The sequence below is a fragment of the Ochotona curzoniae genome, unplaced genomic scaffold, assembly GCF_017591425.1.
Source record: "Ochotona curzoniae isolate NIBS_2020 unplaced genomic scaffold, NIBS_Ocur_1.0 scaffold_1852, whole genome shotgun sequence".
Taxonomy (NCBI): Eukaryota; Metazoa; Chordata; class Mammalia; order Lagomorpha; family Ochotonidae; genus Ochotona; species Ochotona curzoniae.
This window is the reverse complement of record NW_024467087.1, coordinates 43,302,837-43,325,594: the sequence shown is the minus strand read 5'-3', so window position 1 is coordinate 43,325,594 and position 22,758 is coordinate 43,302,837. Positions and strand designations below refer to the sequence as shown.

Here is a 22,758-nt window from a genome sequence, read left to right as displayed (position 1 = left end):
GTATGTAGCAATAAGAAATAAATTAATTACTGAAATATGTTGCAGCATGAATAACATTTGAGTTCCTTGTGCTAAGTAAAATAAAAACTGTCAAGAAAGCAAATCATGCTGTTTTATTTGTATGTACACATTAGAGAAATTTATAAAGATAGATCAGTGTTTGTTTAAACCTGGGGGAAATTGGAGGGTAAGCGGTGCTACAAATTTTCCTTCTTTCTAGCTTTCATTCTTTATTTTATCACGATAAAATTACACATATTTAGGAAGTACCATATGATAATTTAATACATGTACGTACATGTAATGTCAAAATTAAGACAAACATCTTTTTAAATTTTATTTTTGAAGTAGAGCATTTTGAAATTGTAGTAATATCTAGAGATATCAGTGAATACACTTTAAGAAAAATGAATTGATACTTTATAAGGGTGAAATACAGGGTTTATTATTATATACCAATGAATAGGTTACTGTTAATGATAACTGACATACATACAACTCTCATAAATGATAACTGATGTTTAGTGTACGTGATTTGCCCATTAATTCTCCTTACAAACACTCTGAAATAGGAACTCTTCTGCATTCTGTAGGTGAAAGAACTAACAAAAAAGATAAAAATGTACCTGATAATATACACAAATGATTCATCCGTGGTTGCACCCTTTTAACATTACTGCTCATAGCTAAGATATATAATTGATCAATAGCACTGACACTAATATTTTGTAATCTTACAATTAAAAGTAGATTATTCTTTTTAATTCCGTCTATAAATATTTATCATAGGCCTAGTTTATACCAGGCACACTTTTATCCTTCAAGGACACACACAGTTCCTTTAAAAAGTTTGTGAAAAAAAATGTAAGAAATGATAAGGTACATTTTCCATGAACTTATTGGTTACTAGTTATAGCAGCATTCTAAATTCCAAAACACAAAAGAAAAACACTGTTTCTATGGAGTTTGCATTCCAGAACATGTATCTAAAATCGAAGAAGACATCTGATTTTAAACGGCTCACATATCTTTTACAGGTAGGGTAAATCAGTAATATCCTCATTGTTTTTGGTCTGTGTTTGCCTCATCTGCAAAATAAGAGTGATAATTTGCCACATCACAGAATCATAGTACAAATTAAATGAGCTAATACTTTTGAGAGTTTCCTGAAATGTTTCATACTCAAACAAGAGTGACAATGGTGATGTTTGTAATATTAATTCTCTTGTGAATGTTGCAGTATTTATTGCTATCATTATCATAAAAGTGTAATTATTGATCTGATTTCATTTTGAGAAGAGATATAAAGACTTCTAGAGTATCATATAGGTACTTTCAAAACTAGTACTGTGTCTTGAATCTCCTGTTTTCAAATGTCACAGTTTCTAAAAGGGTACTTGAAGGACTTTGTGAAAAGTGGAATAAAAATTCATCTATGTGAAACTGTCTTGGTATCCATGCATTGTAATACAGGCTTCAAAATTAGGGAAATCAATTATAATTTATGGATGTATTCTGACGACTTTTTTTTTTTTAGAAAGGAAAGAGAAAATAAACAAACATGTAGAAGAAGAAATTAAGGATCATATTTATTGATGTATGATATATACGTTTCTTTCCTTTAAAGAGACCAGCAATCGAAGTTGACAAATAGTGATGAAATGCAATGTCACATGCAGCGTTCTACCACAAAGTAACTAAGTCACAGTAGCTGTGTAGATTGAAAAGAAGTAAAATGAGCTGTTTGACATTATTATGCATTTCTTGTACCATAATAATTACGTGCTGATTTTTAAGTATATATTGGAGGTTGTATTAGAAAACTGATTCCTCGGGCTTCTACCATGCTTTATGATAAAAGCACACATACACGCACGCGAGCATGCACAAACACACTCATATTTGTCTATCTATCTATCTATCTATCTATCTATCTATCTACCTATCTATCTATCTATCTATCTAAAGAGAGAGAGAAAGAAGAAGCATTTTACAGTTTCATGCATCCGTAAATAATCATTCACTGGGGATTTACCACCAAGAGACAAAAAGTTTCTATTTGTTTGGATATCACCAAATAATGATTAGCTTTACTGACAAAGATATCATGTAATGCCAGAGCTCCGTAAAGAACCTGCCTCTCTCAGAGTTTTTTTTTTTTATGAAATAATGATTTATATATTTTCATTGGAAAGTCATATATATATGTATTTCTCTATATATAGATCTGTCTATAGATAGATAGGTCTATATATATATATCCTATATAGAGATATACACATATAGAGAGATCTATAGATATATGTATCTATAGAGTTATATATTTATATATCGATAAATATCTATAAATATACCTCTAGGGCCCGGTGCGGTGGCGCAGTGGTTAGGGTCCTCACCCTGCACGCCTGGGATCCCACGTGGGCGCCGGTTCTATCCCGGCAGCCCTGCTTCCCTTCCAGCTCTCTGCCTGTGGCCCGGGAAAGCAGTGAGGACGGCCCAAGGCTTTGGGACCCGGCACCCACATGGGAGATCTGGAAGAGGCTCCTGGCTTCGGATCGGCATAGCATCGGCCCGTTGCGCTCACTTGGGGAGTGAATCATCGGGTGGAAGATCTTCCTCTCTGTCTCTCCTCTCTGTATATCCGCCTTTCCAATAAAAGTAAAAGTAAAAATAAATCTTGAAAAAAAAAGATATACCTCTATATATCTGATTTCAATATATCTATAGATACAGATATAGATATAGGTATAGGTATAGATATATAGATACATAGATATATTGATATAGAGAGATGTTCTGTCCATTCCATCACTCCCGATTCGGCTGCAACAGCCAGAGCTGTGCTGATCCAAGGCCAGGGCCAAGAGCTTCTTGCGGATCTTCCATGCAAATGCAGGGTCCCAAGGCTTTGGATCATCCTTGACTGCTTTCCCAGGCCACAAGCAGGGAGCTGAATGGGAAATGGAGCCACTGGTTCACAAACTGGCACCCATTTGGAATCCTGGTGCATGCAAGGCAAAGACTTTATCAACTAGGCTACTGCACTGGGCCCCGTCTCTAGGAGTTTGCCAAGGCTTTCAGAACAAGCATTTAGCCGTTTCCAAGGTGTAGAAACAGCAAACACTAGGGCCCCCTCCTACTCAAGTAACTTACATCTTCATACATTGTACATTCAAAAATCGGACTCAGATTAGTTTTTGCAGCTTTCTGTATTTGTGAAGGTCTGACCTCCTTTGAATACAATCTTGGGGGAGAAGCTTTCCTAAAACATCCTCAAAAAGTAAGTTCAAGCAATTGAAAAGGTCTCATCTGCTCTGGCTTCTGCATCCCAGCTCCCAAGTCCTACACTCTCAGTTTCACTCTACATTCATGTCAGATTCATGTTTTCATTTAGCTCATGGCATTCCGAAGAAGTTCACTACAACCTGTCCTACATAACGCTGCTGGCATCATCCTGACGATTTTGTTGCTGTTGTTAAGTCTAGACCATTACTGAATATTTTCGTTGATATTTCATTTGAGCCAGCATAGTGGTATTCAGTAATACTTCATATTTATTGTAAAGAGATTTAAGTTACTTTTACAAATAAATATGTGCCCATGCAGTGTCTTCTGTACACATTTTTTTTTTATATTTAATTCCTTATCATCATAGAAAGTAATGATTTAGTAGAAGTTCTAGTGTATTTTTCCTACGGTGAATTATTTTTTTTCTTTCTGGCACCTGTGTTTAGAGATACGTCCTTTATTGATTTCTAATTCTAGTCTTACTCAATTTATCATTAACCTCAGTGGTCAAAACTTCCTAAAATTGTATTCTGGATAGCAACTGCTGTACAAGCAGCAGCAGCGGCAGCAGCAGCAATGAGCAGCAGTGTCCTACTTTATGCTTTAGGGAAAAATAACAGCTGTAGGAAAAGGAAAAAAGAGAAGTTGTGAACCTACACATGGAAAAAAGAGTATGTGTAGACAAACTGCACGGAAGGCCATACTTGTCGTGGTCGCAGATCTTCTCATCTGTTGACATCACCACTTGAGCTAGAGATCTGGATGCACAGGTCCCAAACACACAAAGCAAATGCGTATGACTCCCGCCCATCACAAAAGCACAAGGTAGAGAACTTACCAAAGATCTTTCGATGTGGTTTTATTTACTTCTTAGAAAGAGCTAAATCCTCAGTGTATATATGGAGAACTCTTAATGCGATGACTTGCCTGGCACATTTTCTAGTACACTGATGAATATAAGCACAATAAGAATTAGCTTAAAAATCGTAATATTCCATTAGCTGGGTCGTATTCTTGTTTTTAATACACACTCTTAATTCTTTGGAGCATTGCAGTTTGTTGCAACTTTTTGTAAGTTACATACAATTACCTTTATGAATCTGAAAAATTTGAGTGTTCTAGGAAAAATATTCATCTCTTGGTGATAAAAATTACATTTGCATTCTCCAGGCGCTTCATAGCCACATGTGGAACATCATGACTAATCGATATTAAGGAAAAATCTGAGGCAATGGGTATTAAAACTGGTTAACTTTTCTCCGTGTCCTCAGTATGAATAATCGATTGGGATGATTATCTCATTGAAAACGTTTAAATCATATGGTAGCCATTTTTTACATAAGGGATAAACATTAGTGATTTAAATCGAAGTTTATAAAGCATGAATTTCTTCTTTCGCTAAGCACCAACTTTTTCTCTGTCATCAAATGTGCTAACAGTTGGCTGGCCTAATTGCATACTAACCAGTATAGTCCTCTACATTTTTAATATGTGTAGTAGTCAATCTAATACAGTCTACTCATGGTGACAGGTTGTGGTGTGTCTGTTATGCATAAATCACAGAGTATGATTTTAGTGTTTCCCACAGGTTCTAGTTTAAACTTTTCTCCGTAGAAATTCTCAAGTGAAGGCCTAAGTAGCAAACCATAAGCATGTCCTCAATCAAATATGTAATTTAGAGAAATAAACACATATTGTAGAGTTGCCTGAAAATGTTCACCAGGCGAAAATAAAGGTTAAGTCATCAATCTTTCAATAATTCCCTAAATAATCAACCAAGATTGATATGATTACTTTTTTCATCTTTGCTTGCCTCACTAGAGATTTAAGCCTTTTATATTGCTCAGTATTAAGTGATAAAGCATCTAACTAGAGCTACTTTGCTAGTGAATGTGTTTTCTGATGGAACAAGCACAAAAATGCCCATTATTCTACAGAGCACATCATGTTGTATTTTAGTGTTGTATTCTTAGACACTGTTGAAGTTTAAAGATTTTTTTTTTTTTGTAAATGGGATTATCTGTTTTTGTGCACGAAAAATTTAATCTACTAATTAAATACCATCATTGAAAATAAAGATACACAAATAGTGATTGGTGACAGACATTACAATCCAAGGACATGTACTTGGAAAAGATTACTTAAACTGTTATCCTGGGGCTATTCCTTACAGACAAAATGAATTCTAACATTGAGCCATTGATGCTTGAATTTTCTCCAGTGGAGCAACAGTATGAATATCTTAGTCTAAAAATAAATGCTCAAGGTGGAAGGACAAAAAAAGCACACTTTTATTTTCCTGCATAATAGAATTGTGCTTATGTGTGTATGCTCCTCTCAATTCCAATTTTGGTATCTCAAGTTGCATTATAACCACAGGAGAAAAAAACTTTCTTAGGGTAAATCATTGAATAAAAATATACGGCATTCATCCATTTACTTAGTTGATTGTGTTTTTTCTTGTAGTAAACCTTTTCTTGTTTTCAGAATAATCCCTAATCCCTCATTTTAATTTTCTGTGAATCTTGAATATATTCTCTAAGAACTTCCATATAAAAATAGGAAAAAGACAGGAAAATTGAGAAAAAAAGAGAATGAAACGAGAAGGGAAATTTGGGCATATGACTGAGTGGAAAGTAATTTAGTTATATAATAGATTTTCATTTCCTATAAAGGAGAAGGAAAAAATGGACTAAATATTTACGGAGCCCTGAAGAGTAAAATAACATGTCTGCTGAATGTAGTTGAGTTTATACAAGGAGGCTTAAATACAATGCACAAAATTACTTTATTGCTGTGATTTTAAAAGGAATTTAATGAAACAATTGAATTATGATGCCTTTATAGAGCATCAAAATTATTGATTTAACACTCAAAGATACTATGCCATATTGATATTTCTTATGTTTGTATCCAAATTCATGCATTTCAAGCCATCCTAATTCTCTTCACTTTAATTAAAAATTTGTTCATGCCTAAAGTAAAGATCAATCATGTAAAAATGGACAGAAAATAAGTGATATTGCAAGAAAATATCTGATTGGAAGGATACCTTTTCTTGGTTGATGCACATGGACTAAGTATGCAACTTAATTTGGGGTGCTAATTATGCACTTCAGTTTTTATTTTTATTCTCTATTCTATAGGTTTGTAGCTATAGGGCTTCTCCCCCTTTCTTCCTCCTCTTCTCCCCTTCCCATTTATAATCCTTCAGCTGTAATCTGGACTCCAATGTCTGCTCCTTACGTGTGTCATGACATCGTAGGTACCAGCAGTGCTAAAGAGTCTAGTATTTTGTTATCTAGGTATATTTAGCAGTTTTTTATTTGGGGGGGTGGGAACCTACTTTAATTCAGGATTAAAGATGAGTAGTACATTTTAATTTTTTTTAACAAGGCACTCCATTTTGTTGCACAAGAATTCCGGTGCTATTTTTCTGAAACAATTAAAAAATGAAGCAAAGAAGCAGGAACAGCAGAACAAAATTGTGTGTTATTGGAGTATTGACATACTTTGTAAAAAAATATATTTACAGTAACCAATTTGGAGCTGATTTTTATTTTTGTTTTTGTTTTGTTTCATTTTCCTTTGCTTCACTTGCCACCATTTTATCCTAAATCAGCGGAAATCCGAGGGGAAAAAGGCAGGAAAGGTAAGATTGTAAATTTCACAGAAAATTGATTTCAAAATGTATTGTGCTTTTTTTAAAAAAAAAAAAAACAAATTCCTGAAGCTATGCTAGTAAATCCATGGAATTAAACCAGTAAGTATTTAAGATGACGTATGTTATGGTTCTGCCTTAAAAGAGATTCAAGTTAGCTGCCTCTATATTTTGTATCACAAATCCTGGAAGCAATTGTCAAGTCTTTTGTTTTATTTTATTTTTCACCAATACTTTCTTTTCCCACTGTGCCAAAACAAGATACTGTTAACAGTATTGCTTTGTGAATGTTCTGACAATAGTTATTTTATGATAAATTTAGCGCTAAAAAACAGCCATTTTAGTGTCAATTCATATTGTAACAGTGACAGAGAAATGTTGGTAACTGTATTTGAAGTCAAAGGGTCACATGAAAGTACTTTAACTAAAGTAAACTTGGCTCATAAGTAAAACAATGCTCTTAGATAAATAACTTTAGAATTTTATCTTCCAATATGAAAAAATTAAGTTCTCACCCGTAAATTGTGGAGTGTCTTTTAAAAAAGTTGGTTTCTACTGTTAAAACAATAAACTATGTCACATTACTGTTGAAGATGAAGTACCTCATTAGTTGAAGTATAGTGCTGTGAAAAGTAGAGTTCTTCATGTGTTCACTAACTGTTTTCCTAGCACTTATGACTTGCTTGCATTACCATGTTCTATTGTTGAAAGAAGGGAGTTTCACTTCAATATCTGATAGAATATGGTTTGGAAATGAAATCCAGTAAGCTTTAAACACTCTCCATTGTAGGCATCAAAATATGTCCCTTAATGTTGCCAGATTAAATGTCTGTATTCTTCAAGAGTAAATGTCTTATGCTAGTTTGAGAATGCAAATTTGAGATTTGAAAAGAAATTTGCAAGAGTTTGATTTAGACTTTGCCAGGTGAATGATTAGTTAGCCTTTGTTGTTTTTATCAAGTATGAGAATTCTGTGAAAAATGGGTTTTTAGTAGGATATTAAAATATGTTTTATCAATTTTGAAACCAAAACAATAGCATCAGAGCATTCTAAAGCAATATGCTTTTCTGAATGTTGCCAAATACCTCTCTGAAATATCTTGAATAACAAAATGGTCTTCGGTGATGCATTTTTGAATGTCAGCTTCCCCGACATGGTAACAGAGTTCTTCCATTCAAGGAAGTGTGCTTCTTAGATTTTCAGTGCTATAATAGGTTTAACTATTGACGCAAATTTAGAAATTGACCTACTGATTGGTTATTTAGAAGTTGTAATTGTGGGGAAAAAAGATATTTTATTCTGCAGAGACCCATGTCATTGCTTTAGACTCTGCAGACAGTGTTCTGGCTTGAACCCATGTTCCCACACAGAATACTTTTAGATCATAACATTTAACACTTAATTGTAAAACATCAGTATAATCATAATATAACAAGCATTAGAAAATGACATTTGTGAAGAATGATTTTCTTTAGATTTATTTATTTTTAGAAAGCAGAGTAATAGAGCAGAGAGATTCCAACAGCTCATTCACTCTCCAAGTGCCCAGAGCACTGGCCAAAGGCTAGAACTCCATCCAGGTCTCCCACTTGGGTAGCAGAGGCACAAATACTTGAGCCATCTTCTGCTGCCTTCCTAGACCTATTAACAGGGAGCCGGATTTGAGGTGGAATAGCTTGGACTTAAATTAGCACCCATGCAGGATGACAATATTGCAGGTGCAGCTCAACTCGCTGCACCACAATACTGACCCTCTAGGATAATTTCTTTTGTCATAAGAGAACACATCTGCACTCATAATTCAGAGGAAATATCAGGGAAGAAAAACACGGGGAGATGATTGAATCCAAACTCTGCAAGAGACTCAACAATGCAATTTCAAAGGCTTCTTTTTTATAGAACAGAAGAGGCAAAGAGATAGAAGCAGAATGCGTTAAGGGAAAGCTGGACAAGCCAGATAAATGTTCAGTGTGGTCCAAGAATAAGGGGGTCTTACTGTGATCAAGTGAGTTGCAGGAAAAGCTGATGATAGGAAATAATTATAATTTTATAGTACTTTGTTGGGCTTAGATTTCAACTGCTTATAGGAATGAGGACCCTGACTGACGTTTGATCAAGACAACAGAGCAATCAAAATGGGCAGTTTTGAACACTTGATCTTTTTCCCCCCATTCCATCTTACTTTAAATATTTAATAAGCCTACTTGGACAGACATTTAACCTCTAGCACCTAAGCATTCTAAATACCCTTGTCCCACATTAGAGTATCCATCTCTGCCACCTGACTCAAGCTTCCTGTTAATGGCAACCATGAGAGGCAGCAGTGATGGCTGAAGTAGTTGGTTCCTACAACTCACACTTGAGACTTGACGTCTCAGTTCTTGGCTTTTTTGTAGCCCCGTGCCAGCTATTACAGATGTTTGGGAGAATAAGTGAAAGGATATTATCTCTTTGTCCTTCAAATTAATGAATTCAGGAATAATTTTTATAATATTGTGCTTTCAATGTTCCAGTAATGTAAATATATGTGTGTATGCATACATGTTTGTGCGTACATGTGTATATAGGTTCACTTACACAAATCCAATTAGAGTTTCTCTATTTATTTGATCTCTATAATAACCCGACAAACTCTTCTGCAGATGAGGAAACTGTAACAAATATAGCATAAATGACTTGTCTAATGTCATGGAGCTCACAAGTAGAAGAGCCAGAGTTTTAACCCAGAAGCAATCTTTGTCGTGTTTTATATATAAATCTGTCTATCTATATGTATTTATTTATGAATATATGTACGCATATATTCATATGTATGTGAAGGGGGCTGATGCCATGCTGTAGCAGGTAACATTATTGTCTGTGGCACCAGTATCCAATTAAAGTTTCAGCTGCTCCACTTCCTATCCAGCTCTCCGTTAAGATGCGTGGGAAAGCAGCAGAAGATACCCCAAGTGCTTTGGCCCCTTCATGATATAAGAGGTTCAGATGAAACTCCTGGCTTCTGGTTTAACACTGGCCATGTTTTGGCCATTGTGGGAATGAACCAGTGGATGAAACATCTCTCTCTCTCTCTCTCTCTCTCTCTCTCTCTCTGTCTGTCTCTCCTCCTCCTCTCCATAATTCTGCCTTTCAAGTAATATAAATCAATCATTAACAAGATAAAATGAAAATGTAAAAGTTTAGGATTATAACAAAAACACTTTCTTCATATCAAAATGACTTTTTATTGCATTTCAACTGTATTATGCAATACATTTACTGTTGTAAGATGCTACATCACTGTTGCACAACAATCATCAAATTGTTTTCACAACTCTATTGTCAGTCAATACCTAGCCGGATATGATATGGCTATCATATACCATAGAGATTGCAACTGTCCTCTAATGTCCTTTATTTTTGGTTCATTGCATTTATGTATAGCTTTTGAAGGATATTTTCAATATGAAATTCAAGAAGCCATAAACCTAAAATATATTAAGTGTCAGAATATTCATTAACTCTGGATTTATTGCAAATGTTTCCATAAAAAGTTGAATTAATCTCTTGAACTCCTGAGCTTCTCCTACTTAGCTCTTTTTAGTGAATTGTAAAATATGACTTATGTTCAGTTTAATTTAAAGTGAAAAATACAAGAATCCCAAATTTGTGAAAATATAAGGCAATCATATTATCTTGACTAAAAAGAGACATCTCTAGATGAATGCTACTGTCTTTTAGATGCTGAAACATCAAAAGATAGGAAAATTTCTCAATGACTGCCCTAGATTTAAATTTAGATGACTTCAGAAGCCTCACCAAACAGGACTGTAGATTGCAAATCAGAGGTTTAGGTTACAGAAACCTACTTTTTTTTTTTTAAAGATTTATTTTTATTATTTTTTCATTGGAAAGGCGGATATACAGAGAGGAGAGACAGAGAGGAAGATCTTCCGTCCGATGATTCACTCCCCAAGTGAGCGCAACGGGCCGATACTATGCCGATCCGAAGCCAGGAGCCTCTTCTGGGTCTCCCACGCGGGTGCAGGTTCCCAAAGCTTTGGGCTGTCCTCGACTGCTTTCCTGGGCCACAGGCAGGGAGCTGGAAGGGAAGTGGGGCTGCCGGGATTGGATCCCGGGCGTGCAAGGGGAGGACCTTTAACCACTTGTGCCACCGCGCCGGGCCCAGAAACCTACTTTTTAAAACCCACTCTTAAAAGATTATTTCACCAAGAAGCTAGTGTCAAACAGCAGAATCAAATGAAATCTTATACACCAGGGTTCAATCATTACACATCAGGTTGGTATTCAGCTCAATAATAGCTAATTAGGAAGACAAACACATTTGAACACGTAACCACCTGTGATTGATTAAGTTGTGTAAGCAGTGCTTATCTTAAGGAAGTCTGATTTTGTTTGCCTAATAGTTTGTTAAAAATCCCCTGTCCTTGTTCTTTTGATTCAGTCTGCTGTCTTTCCCTTGTTATTATTAACCTGTGAATCTCCATGTAGGCATTCTTCTTTAAGATCCCTCCCCTCCTTGGCAAAGTCTGAGCTTAAATTGCCCTCAGGGTTTGCACAAATGGCCAGTCTTGTTACAGACTGTGTTCACCAAAGTGCTAAACTGAAGATGGCAGAAACAGAACTGGCTGAGATTCTCAAAGGAGTATATTTCTGCTTTCTTTATATCTGCCTGAGGTGAATTTACAAAGTGCCTTCTCTCTGACTAGTGTAAGAGGTAGAGAAAAGGAGTTAGAGTAGCAGTATGAGTAAAAGCCTTTCTGTCATCTGCTTGTCTTCTTCAGGACTCCTGTCATTTGTGTAGTCATTTGCTCCAAGGCTACACGAAGATGAGGGAGGGAATAAGAGTACTTGTGTGAACATGTGTTAAAATGCACATTTTGCTGTTGTCTCCAAAGTACTTTATCTTCTTCTCTGTTCAACAATCCAGAAATTTTGGAAATTGTTTCTTCAAAAATTCCCCTGAAAGCACAATTTCGGGATTTCATTATGGAATGTTACACTGAGATGCCTTTCAGAGGTTATCGTCCAATGAAAGTTATTCTGATGGTAGGCTTCTGACGAGATATGCCAACGTGTCTTGCCTTTAGTGAATAATCATTGTCATATGTTATCTTGGGAAGGGTTTTGGTCTAGCTAAGTTTGCAACATTTACAAGTGCTATTTCTTCTAGTTCTCTTACTAATTTTCCCTATTAAAAATTCATTTGGGTTTTATTACTGATATGAGAAAATTAAAACACAGTAAGAACTCTAATTTAGGATTATCACCCAAGGAAACCCATTTACTTTCCTCCTACAAAAACTCTGCAACCAGACTTTTCAAGCACCACCACACTGCACATATTGATTATGTGTTATGCTGGTGAGGCCTTTTGTTAAGTTTTCTAAACAGTTACATATTTTGCTTTGAAATCCGTTGGCTACTCAATTCAGTGGGAAGTAAGTAAAAATTTGACAAGTGGTAGATAATTTCAAGGATGTTTTAGTCATTTTCGTTCAATTCCGTTTTTATTCGAGATTTATGATTGTATGTGATATCTGGTAATCACCACTGTAGGTAAATAATTCATTTCGTCTTATATCTTTGTGTGCTGTTTTCATTGATGATAAGGTCCTTATTTGAAAACCAAGATAATAAGGATTCCATGATTTTGAACATAATCCTCACTTTTTGTGATCACAACTTTGTTAAATGTCTTATATTAGTCTTTCTGGTTAAGGTGAGTTTCTCTTCAGTAGATTCTGCAGCGATCCTGACCCTCTCCGTTTTGCCAACTTCATAAAACCCCTCCTGATTGCATTTATCTCCCTATCTCATTATTGCTATCCAGGGCTGCCCACTTTGTTTGCGGTACCAATTTCCAACTATAGATTTCCCCCACACATTGTATTAGCCACAGACCACTGAGCACCATGAGGGAACAATGCTTTTTTTTTTAAGTGAAGAGTTAGCTTATTATACGCTAATAGTATTAGCTTTGGTTGGCTTTTCGGTATTATTCAGAAATCTTTCCATTCTTCTCTCATTAATTTTCTATCCTATGCCGTTAATGAATGTCCAAACCTTTTCAGCCATCTTTAAATTCTTTCACATGCTCCAGGCCTGAATTATCATTATTTTACTTTTAATCCAGTTATTCTAAAATAGAAACCCTTTTTGCAACCTCAATATATTTCAGAATTCTTTAAGCCCTCTCATTTATTCAATACCTTCCTTTGAAATATCTAGCTTTTTAGTGTTTACATGCCCTGACCTTTCAACTTTTAAAAATGTGTAAATAAGATTTATCAAGAAAAAAATAACTATAATTGCTAGGTATTGGTGCAACTCAATACTAAAATTAAGGACATTGATTACTCCCATTACTTACATTTTTCTCACCACACATTGTCCTGCCAAAAGAGAAATAAAACCAAATCTGCTCAGAATTTTATGCTTATTATATCCAGAACATTGTTACTTCTGACATTTTATTTATTTATTTATATAAGGTGAGCAAATTTCATATATTTCACAATACAGATTTAGAATCATAGAGGTACTTTCTACCCTATGCTCCATCTTGCCCACTTTTGCTACCCACTCTCCTCCTTCTTCTTTTTTTTTTTTCCTAATTATTACAATGGCATGTTTTCAATTCATTTCACAATGGCAGGCTTAACATTCATCTAGGCAAAGATATCAAAACGTAGCAAGCAAAAGCTAAAAAAAAAATGAAAATTTTAAAATCTGTTAATCCTCAGGTGTATAGACAAAGGTAGTAAACAATAATCAAAATCTCAGAATGTCAAACTCACTCATGCAATCGTAATTTTTTTGTTTTACTCTGTATCAGCTAGTTATCATAGGTCAGGGATAGAGGTTACTTGTATTTTCAGAAGTGGCTTACTAAGATCACTAAGAATAATGGTCTGAAAAAATGCTCAGGTTCACTAGTCTTCTGGGAAATCCAAATAGAAACCACAATGAGATTTGACCTCTTGCCAGTTAGAATGGCTACCATTCAAAAATTGAGAACCAGTGAATACTGGAAATGATGTGGGGAAAAAGTATTCTGTCCCCCAGATGGTGGGAATATAAACTAGTGCAATCATAACAAAAGACAGTACAGAGATTCTTCCGTTGTCTGAAATAGATCTACCATACGACTTCTTCATCCCACTCCTGGAAATAGATCTAAACAAAATGAAATCAGCATATGAGATTGCTACCTGTATATTCCCATATTTATAATAGTTCAATTCACAGTATTTCAGATAAGGAATCAACTAGATATCCATCAGCTGATGACTGAATAAAAAATGTGGTATATACAAATTATGTAATAATACTCAGCCATAAAAAAGAACAGAATCTTTTCTTTTGCAACAAAGTTGATGCAATTACATCTGATGTTTTAACTACAGATCCTCTCTTGGTCTTTCCAGAAACGTTTCTTCCTTCTTCTGTTTTATGTTTTCTTTGTCAATATCTCCACATAAGTTTAAATCCATACCTGGATTTTTACTTCAAGCTAAATATACCCTTATTTGTATGGCTTACTTCCTATCACAATATCATTTTTGGCTTTTTATAAACAGAATGTTTTTGAAATTTATTTTGTAAATTTCAATAAGAATTCAGCAAAATTGACTCAATTCAAGGAAAACTGTTTAACAATTTTCCAAACTAAAATTCTAATTACACAGGAGTTTCAAAATCTTCCTGTCTGAATCCTACAGCATCATGTAAGATAGAAAGAAGTGCATTTTGTAAATAATTAAATCCTCCATAGCCCTAATTAAAGCACTTGCAATTTTGTTTTGGTTTGTATAAAAGTATTGAGGGAAAAATCAACATTGCATATTATTTTCTTTTAACACTGTGATGCGCTGAGCAATTTCTTCAAATAGTTTTCTGTGATGTTTCAATTGGCTGAACTGACCATTTTGGACTCTTCATTTTTCAAAAAGTTTTAGTGTTTTTAAAAAACACATGAGAACAATATCATCAAACCACATTACTTTTCTCATCTCTGACTGAAAACTCCAAGCTACACATCCAAATTTTTTAAGACTACACACCTACCATTGATTGTTTCACTTTACAGCATCAAAATTCATGCATTATATCTCTGGGAAACAGATGTTTGCACTGTGTGTGTGACATGGTATTGAGGATGTTCTGAAATAAAATCATCCATATTCATTTCAGCTTTATGCTCTGTTCTGAATGAACAGGAAACAATAGACAGTGAAACCTTTAATAAATATGTCAAGGTTTTAAAAGCCTTTGAAACTGTGTTTGATTCAATGCAGTAGAAAAGAGGAAAGCATTATACAGGTTTATTTGCATAGCACTTTAATATGTATTAAATACACTATTTGCAGGTTTTAGCTTTACATTCCTGTTGTAGTTACAAATTCAGCTTTTTGCAAATGTGCTCTTTTTTATTGTCACAGAATGCGCAGGTTTTTTTTTTTTTTAAATTATTATTCCTTTTGAAGTAGTAGCTTTTAGGAGCCATTGCGTCTCTTCGTTCAGTGACATCTGAGTCAATACATAACTTAGAAGGAAATCTCGTCTGGTGCTATCTATGACCTCAACAAGTGATATATTGTGACTGGTATTCCAAACTGTAGCGCTTTGATTACAAGTCATCTCTCTGATCTCAAACAATTGCACCTCTACAATTCTGCACCAACTTGTACTTTTATATCAGAAACAGTGACTTAGATCCTGCCAGGGCAAGGGCAATTTCCCCCTCAACACTCTGAAGGGTGACTGAAATGAACAGATGAAAGAATAACAAGAAATGAAGCATAGAAATTTGACATGCACAGATTTATATACAACATGTTAATTTCAAGTTTTTAAGGAGAATGTCAGGTGACTGATGTTTAAATACTCTCTTCATAGGGAACAGAAAAATGGGGTCAAGGGTGGCGTAAGCAATTTTAGCAGGGCGTAGATGATTGTTAGGAGAAAAGCTTGAGCAAGGAGTGATGTGAAACAGAGGTTTCTCTGTTCTGGAGCAGGCAGCTGTAAATTGGGAGCAGGCGAGCTGAGCGATTTTGCTGTGAACAAAGTCATAGAAAAAAAATCTCCCAGATAATCTCTGGGTGCTGCCCTCAGAGGAAGCGACTTCAATTCTCTGGGTGTGGTGATGATGTTCAGTCCCTTCTCTTCTGTGACAGTTCATCTTTCCTGATTATTTGGTAAGATACCTGGGACAGGGTTGTTTAAGACTGTTGCAGCTCTTTTGGCACAAGTTTTCTCAGCCAAGTAAATCAAGTTTAGAATGAGCTCTGCTGTTTTGCTTTGGGGTGAGATGGAAGACTGACAAGCAAGAGGATATAAAATCCTTGATTCTGAGATAACTTCCAAATTCGTTCAATGTCCTTGAATTCAACAATGCCTAACATGGCTAAACATACTGTAGATAATCGCTTTCTTACTCCAGCAGTGCCCTCATAGCTAAATTAATGACAACAGAACATAGAGACAAAATCATTTTATTGTCACTTTATTGTCATTGTCTTCATTCTTATCTTTTGATTTCAGAAAACAATCAGTATAGAAAGCCTTCCAAGGGAATGTATTAGGTGATGTTTTCAAATAAAGTATGTGCAATATCAATGATGGAGAGATATCTGCTGACATGTCTGTTTGGAATAATCAACAGCCCACATTTATTTCATTACTTTGTTGTGGGAAATGGAGTCTGTGAGTGATTTTATTCCAGCTTCTCCACTTAACACATGAAAGAAATCAAGGTACAGGTATAAATGTGTAAGAAAGCAGGATTTATCTGAAGACATGAATACAGATAATCTCGTTTCATGTGGGAAATGGTGGCTGCCCCCACCAAGGTTTGATGGTTCAAGTGGAATTGATTTTGGACAGTGCTTCAGTGTACGGAAACACATGGCAGTCTCCAGAAAGGTGTCATGAAGTCTCCATGTGGGATCCAGCATATACATGATTATCATGATGCCTCGTGCATGTTTGCAAGTCAGGCTCAGGTGCAGGTTATTGGAAATAGTCATGTTGAGCTGGTAGCCTTGCTGGATTGACACAGACAGGATTCTATTTTACTGTATACAGCTGTATGAAAAATGTTGCTGGCACTCAAATCAGTTTTTCTGCTCACTACCCCCACTGCCAAGCCAATATCATAGTCATATCTATTTCTTAATGGCTGAGCTAAGGATTAATACTTTTTCATGCTTTATTGTTGTCTTGCTACCAATTAAATGACAGAATATTTGTCCATTGCCCTTTGAATATATAAGTCATACTGATATGTACAATTACTATACATTTGTAGGGGAGGAAAAATAGTTTTCTCATCCACTTTTTCTGAAATTTTAGTTTACAATAAATACTTTTAACAAAATGCAGCCTATGAAGAGTAGAACAAATCAAAGTTTAACAAGCCATTTACTTCTTGTATAATTGGAAAAGAACTCAGGGAAATAGGTAAAGCTGGAAGAATTACTTTTGATTTGTGCTTAAATATCGTGGACGAAGGAAGGGAGGTCGGGAGGAAGGAAAGAAGGATGGAAGGAAGGAAGGAAGGAAGGAAGGAAGGAAGGCAAGAAAGAAGAAAGGAAAGGAAGTTGATTTAGAGAAAGATTTAGTTAATATGAAAGGATCAAGAAAAGCACATAAAGCAAAAATAATATCTGTTATGCAGATACAGCAAACTTCCATTGATTAACAGTGTCTTGTGTTTACTCAGTCCCTCCCTTGTGCTGAAAGGAAAAAAAAAAAACATTATGAATGCAGATTTCCTTTATAGATCGAAATTTCTCTAGCAAGATGGTAATTTCTTCTACATTCTGTGTCTTTAGTACCTCAAAATAACTGCTATACTAACAAGGCATATTTTGAGTTGACATTTACTGGTCCTTTGTAGTAGTCATAGTTGGCATGGTGTGTTTTGTATCCCAATCCATGTGGTTGTGAAATGTTCCTATATTTATAGTTTGTTAGCCTTAAGAAAATGACATACCTGGATCTTTATCATATCTTTCATGTATGAGAAGCCATTCGATATCCTAACAATAGTTATTTACATGTGTCCCTTAATCATCATGTTTTCATGATTAGTGTTACTAGAGAATTGATATGTAGATTATATCGTTGGAGGTGAATGGAGTTTAGTGACACGTAACAGTATTGAATCAGATGTCTTTCTGTTTCATTTCATTTTTTTTCTTCTTTTAAAACTTATTTTTTTTTTGATGATGGTTATATAGTTGATCAGGGTGGGAAGGGTCGAGAACCAGGGGAACGTGGGTGAGACCATTGTTTTCAAATTTTCTTTTTTCCCTCCTGTATCCTGGGAAGGAGGGAGAATGCTGCTCCCAACCTCACAATTGCCTCAGCACCTGGGGAAGGGGAGCAGCAATCTGATGCCAACCCCGATGGTTCTTCTTAGGTGATGTCAGTAGTTTTGAAATGCCGTTTATCTAGCAATTCCAAGGATGAGTAAATCCTTCCAAGGTCCATTGGCTGACATAGTCTATCTTAGAATCTCCATTCACCCACACATTAGCTGCCATCACTTGGCTGGGGTAATTTTTCTGCCCTCCTTCCCCTGCTATTGTACCAAATGTCCTCTGCAAGCTCCAATGGACTGACGTATCTTCCATGTGCATCTGGGTGTGCTGTCTGCTGCTCCATCCTAGCCACTGAGGAAGCCCAGTTCTGACACATACACTCCACGGTCAGACCACAGATCCTGCAATTCTTCCAATGGTTGGAGTTCTGAGTTCAGTGGTTCAGTTGAGGGGATGCCCAAAGAATCCTCGTGTGAAGTGATCCCAGACCTGACCCTTATGTGTGCTTGCTAGTTCAGGGTCTGACTCTGTCACCCATAGCTGCCTAAACACACACACTAGTAGTTGCAATTTCTGGGTCAGTTCTGTCTCCAGACCTATCTTTTATGCAAATCAATGGGTGCTGTAGCCCTGACCAATCCAGCCCACTATGTACTCAGCCTCAAGTACACCAAGTGGGCTGCAGCTTAGTTGGAGTGACCCCCAATAACACCCCCTCAGTCCATTCCCAGTCCTGGTTCCTGGGCTTGCTAGTGTGTGCAGAAGACTGGTCCAGTCAGTGGCACAACCCATTCAGCTCTTGTATACATCAGTGGGCATGGGGTCCTAGCTCAACCCAATCAATCCCATTATCTTTATCTAGCCCACACATGCTGGAGGGTACCGGTACTTGTCAGCCAGGCTCCCCGCAACACTGGTTCTCATGCTTACCAGTGACAGTTACAGCCCATCAGAGCACTGCCACAGTTTTCCTACTGAGCCCCAGATCTTGCATTCTTTTGGTGGTTCTACAATCCAACTTGACAGGATTCACCCCCAGTCTCAGCACTTGCCAGTAGATGCTGTGGCAAAGCTCAAACACCCTGTACATATTCTGGCCCATTATCCTGTGGATACAGTTGGTTAGCCCACCCTGGCTCTCATCTAAACTGAGCCCACAGGGAGGCCAACAGGCACTGTAGCCCTGCTCAGGCTGATCTACTCCCAGTTCCAGTTTCCATGCTTGTTGATGGAAGCTGTGCTGAGCTGGGAAGACCAAGCTCACAGTCTTCGGGTTCACAGTCCTCCCTCCAGGATTCACATGAACCGAAGGGTGATGCTGCCCAGTCTGGCATGGCTCGCCGCAACTCAATTTTTAATTTTATTAAAAGATTTATTTGTGGGCCTGGGATAAAGGATCAATGGCAAAATCCTCATGTTGCAGAAGCCAGGATTCCATATGGGCACAGCTTTGTGTCCCTGCTGTTGCACTTCCCATCCAACTCTCTGCTTGTACCTTGGGAAAGCAGTGATGATGGCCCAGGCCCTTGGGACCCTCCACCCATGTAGGAGACCCGGAGGAAGATCCTTGCTTCTGACTTTGGACAAGCTCAGCTCCGGCAGATGTGGCCACTTGGCAAGCGTACCAGTGAATGGAGGTTCTTTCTCTTTCTATTCTTCACTCCATAAATCTGATCTGCCTTTCCAATAAAGGCAGAATTACAGAAAGACAGGGAGGGAGGGAGGGGGAGAGAGGTAGAGAGAGAAAGAGAGAGATCTTCCAACTGCTTGTTTATTCCCCAAATAACCACAATGGCCAGAGCTGAACCAATCTGAATTTAGGAGCCAAAAGCTTCTATGTCTCTCATGTGGATGCAGAAACCCATGGACTTCAGCCATCCTCTGCTGCTTTTCAAGATCCAAAGTAGGGAGTTGGATGGGAAATGTAGTCCCTGAGACTCAAATTAGTGCCCATATTGTTTTAGGGTTTTTGACCCCAAATATGGCAGCAACCTCAATTTTTGTCTCGCAGGAAAAAATTGTCATGCAGACACAGTTTAGTTTTAAAGGAAGTTTTATTAGAAAAGCTAAGAAAGGAGGCTCCTATCCTAGCAATGGGAAGGGGTTTTGAGATAGGAAAGACCCTTACCACCTGCCATAGTGGCAGGAGGTAGAAAAGAAAAACCCATATTATTACTGGTGGGGAGAGCATCTTTTAAAGGTTCACCTCAAAAATGTTTCTCCACAAACAAAGGAGAATTCCTGGTTTCCATGGTACCTGGCCTTGGGACAAAAGGCCAGAAAGGTGTCACTGGCCAACTTCCTTGGTCCCTTTCTAATGATAAAGAGGCCAGTCTGAAGCCCTCCCCCTTGGCAATGGCCAGAGACAGAACTGAGCCAACACTTCAGGTGGGGAATTGGTATGTTAATATCGCCCTTGTCTCTTAGGGAAGCATGTTCTTGGTATGTTAAAATATGCACTTGTCGGGCCCGGCGCAGTGGCGCAGTGGTTAAGGTCCTCACCTTGCACGCCCGGGATCCCATATGGGCATCAGTTCTAATCCCGGTGGCCCCACTTCCCATCCAGCTCCCTGCTTGTGGCCTGGGAAAGCAGTCGAGGAAGGCCCAAGGCTTTGGGACCCTGCACCCGTGTGGGAGACCCAGAAGAGGCTCCTGGCTTCGGATCGGCATAGCATCAACCGTTGCGCTCACTTGGGGAGTGAATCATCGGATGGAAGATCTTCCTCTCTGTCTCTCCTCTCTGTATATCCGCCTTTCCAATAAAAGTAAAATAAATCTTTAAAATAAATAAATAAATAAAATAAAATATGCACTTGTCTCAGGAGAGATGAGCTCTGTTGAATCCAAGACATGGTGGGGAAAATACCCTTTTATATTTGAGGAAAAAAATGATGACTTGGGGACCCAGGAAACCCTAACTGCTTACTACCCTACCCAGTGACTCCTCTCTCAGTATGAGATGCTGGCACTGTAGGCAGAAGCTTAGCCTATTACTCCACAGTTGCAATGCCCATTTCTTGTACTTTATTGACAAAATATCTAGATATAAGAGTGCAAATGTAAGTAATGACTTAAGGGCCTCTCTTCAGGATTTCTTTATTTATTTAGTAAGGCAACAGAGAGAAAGAAAGAGACAGAGAGAGAAAGAGAAACAGACACACAGAGAGACAGATCTTCCATCCACTTGTTCACTTGGATTGGAAGCCATGTAGCCAATTTTTGAATGTGCGACTCCATATGGCATTGTGCTGCAAGAAGCTGAATAACTCACTGTTTCACAACATTAGATCCCAGATGGCCTTTCTTGTATCAAGAAATTTACATTGGGAATCAAAAGTTTTTCATAGAATTTATGTTTGTGCAGTTGAGTTAGCAAACATTTTTAAGTGAGATATTAAGATGTTTATGAAATATTGTCACCATTAATTTAAATGCATTATTTTTGATATATTTCCTTATATTTATTACTTTTCATTTATATGCCCTTCACTTTCTAAGATGGGAAAATTTCCTTTGTAAGTTAAAGGAAAATCAGAAACTTCTGGAAAACAATTATAAGAATTATTTTTATACTAGTCAATTTCTTATTTGATTCTTTGAGGATCATTGAGAAACCAGTCTCCCTCATTTACATGAATTATTTGTTTATTGCTTAAAATGCTTCTAGGATTAATTTAATGCTTTAAATAGAGACTCTAAAGTGGTAAGGACTACAATCTATTGTTGAGATATAGAGAATTAATAATTGAAGAGTTCTTCTAAGTTCCTGTAGTCTGTGTCTAACAAACCACTCGATGTCTAGTAAATATTTTATGAATATCTGTTATCATTTAGCAAACATATATGGAATCATTTCTGTGTGTCACAGTGCTTTGTGATGAAAATATATAAAGGAATAAGACAGACTCTTTGATCTTAAACACTACATTGTCTAGAAAACAGATAAGCAAAGCAAAAGCTCTGTCTGATATAATTAGCTTCATTTGCTGTAATGCACTATTACAGAATATTAATGTTGACCAAAACCAAATTCCACTTACATTTGCTTTCTTGCTCTTTCTAGTTTACTCTTTTAGAGGTAAGGGCTTTCATAAATTCACAAAGCTTTGTGTAAATCTTCCTCTTTATGCTCTTATTTTGGAGCACTTACATTTGGCCCCTTTTTACTTTGTCAGTAATACAAGCATTTTGACTTTTATTCTGTTCAAATAACATCCTCCTTCCTATTATACTTGACTTCTCTTGGCCTGAGGTATTTATCAGATACCCTTTAACAGCTTGTTTTATTATTTATGAATGAGAGCTATTGTTATCCAAATATACTTTTAAACATTGATTTAAGACTTAGGTTTTCTCCTTGAAGTGCATAATACTTCAAACAATGCGTTCTCTTCAGGACCGTGACAGATTGCTCTCCTTATTTTACTGAAAACATGATGTGTAGCAGAGTAAATCTCACATAGTGACCTTTTGCATTT

General features: G+C 36.7%; 1 protein-coding gene across 5 annotated transcripts in view; it reads left to right on the top strand.

The window, feature by feature from the left end:
• PCDH11X (protocadherin 11 X-linked) overlaps nucleotides 1–22,758 on the top strand; it is a 606,423-nt gene that overhangs the window by 287,963 nt on the left and 295,702 nt on the right. For 2 of the 5 annotated variants that reach the window (XM_040999467.1, XM_040999466.1), the window contains exon 4: nucleotides 6,911–6,940. The exons of the other annotated variants lie outside the window; for them this stretch is intronic. In XM_040999467.1, coding sequence (XP_040855401.1) covers nucleotides 6,911–6,940 — 30 coding nt within the window. The remainder of the gene's footprint in view (nucleotides 1–6,910; nucleotides 6,941–22,758) is intronic. 5 annotated transcript variants of the gene reach the window in all.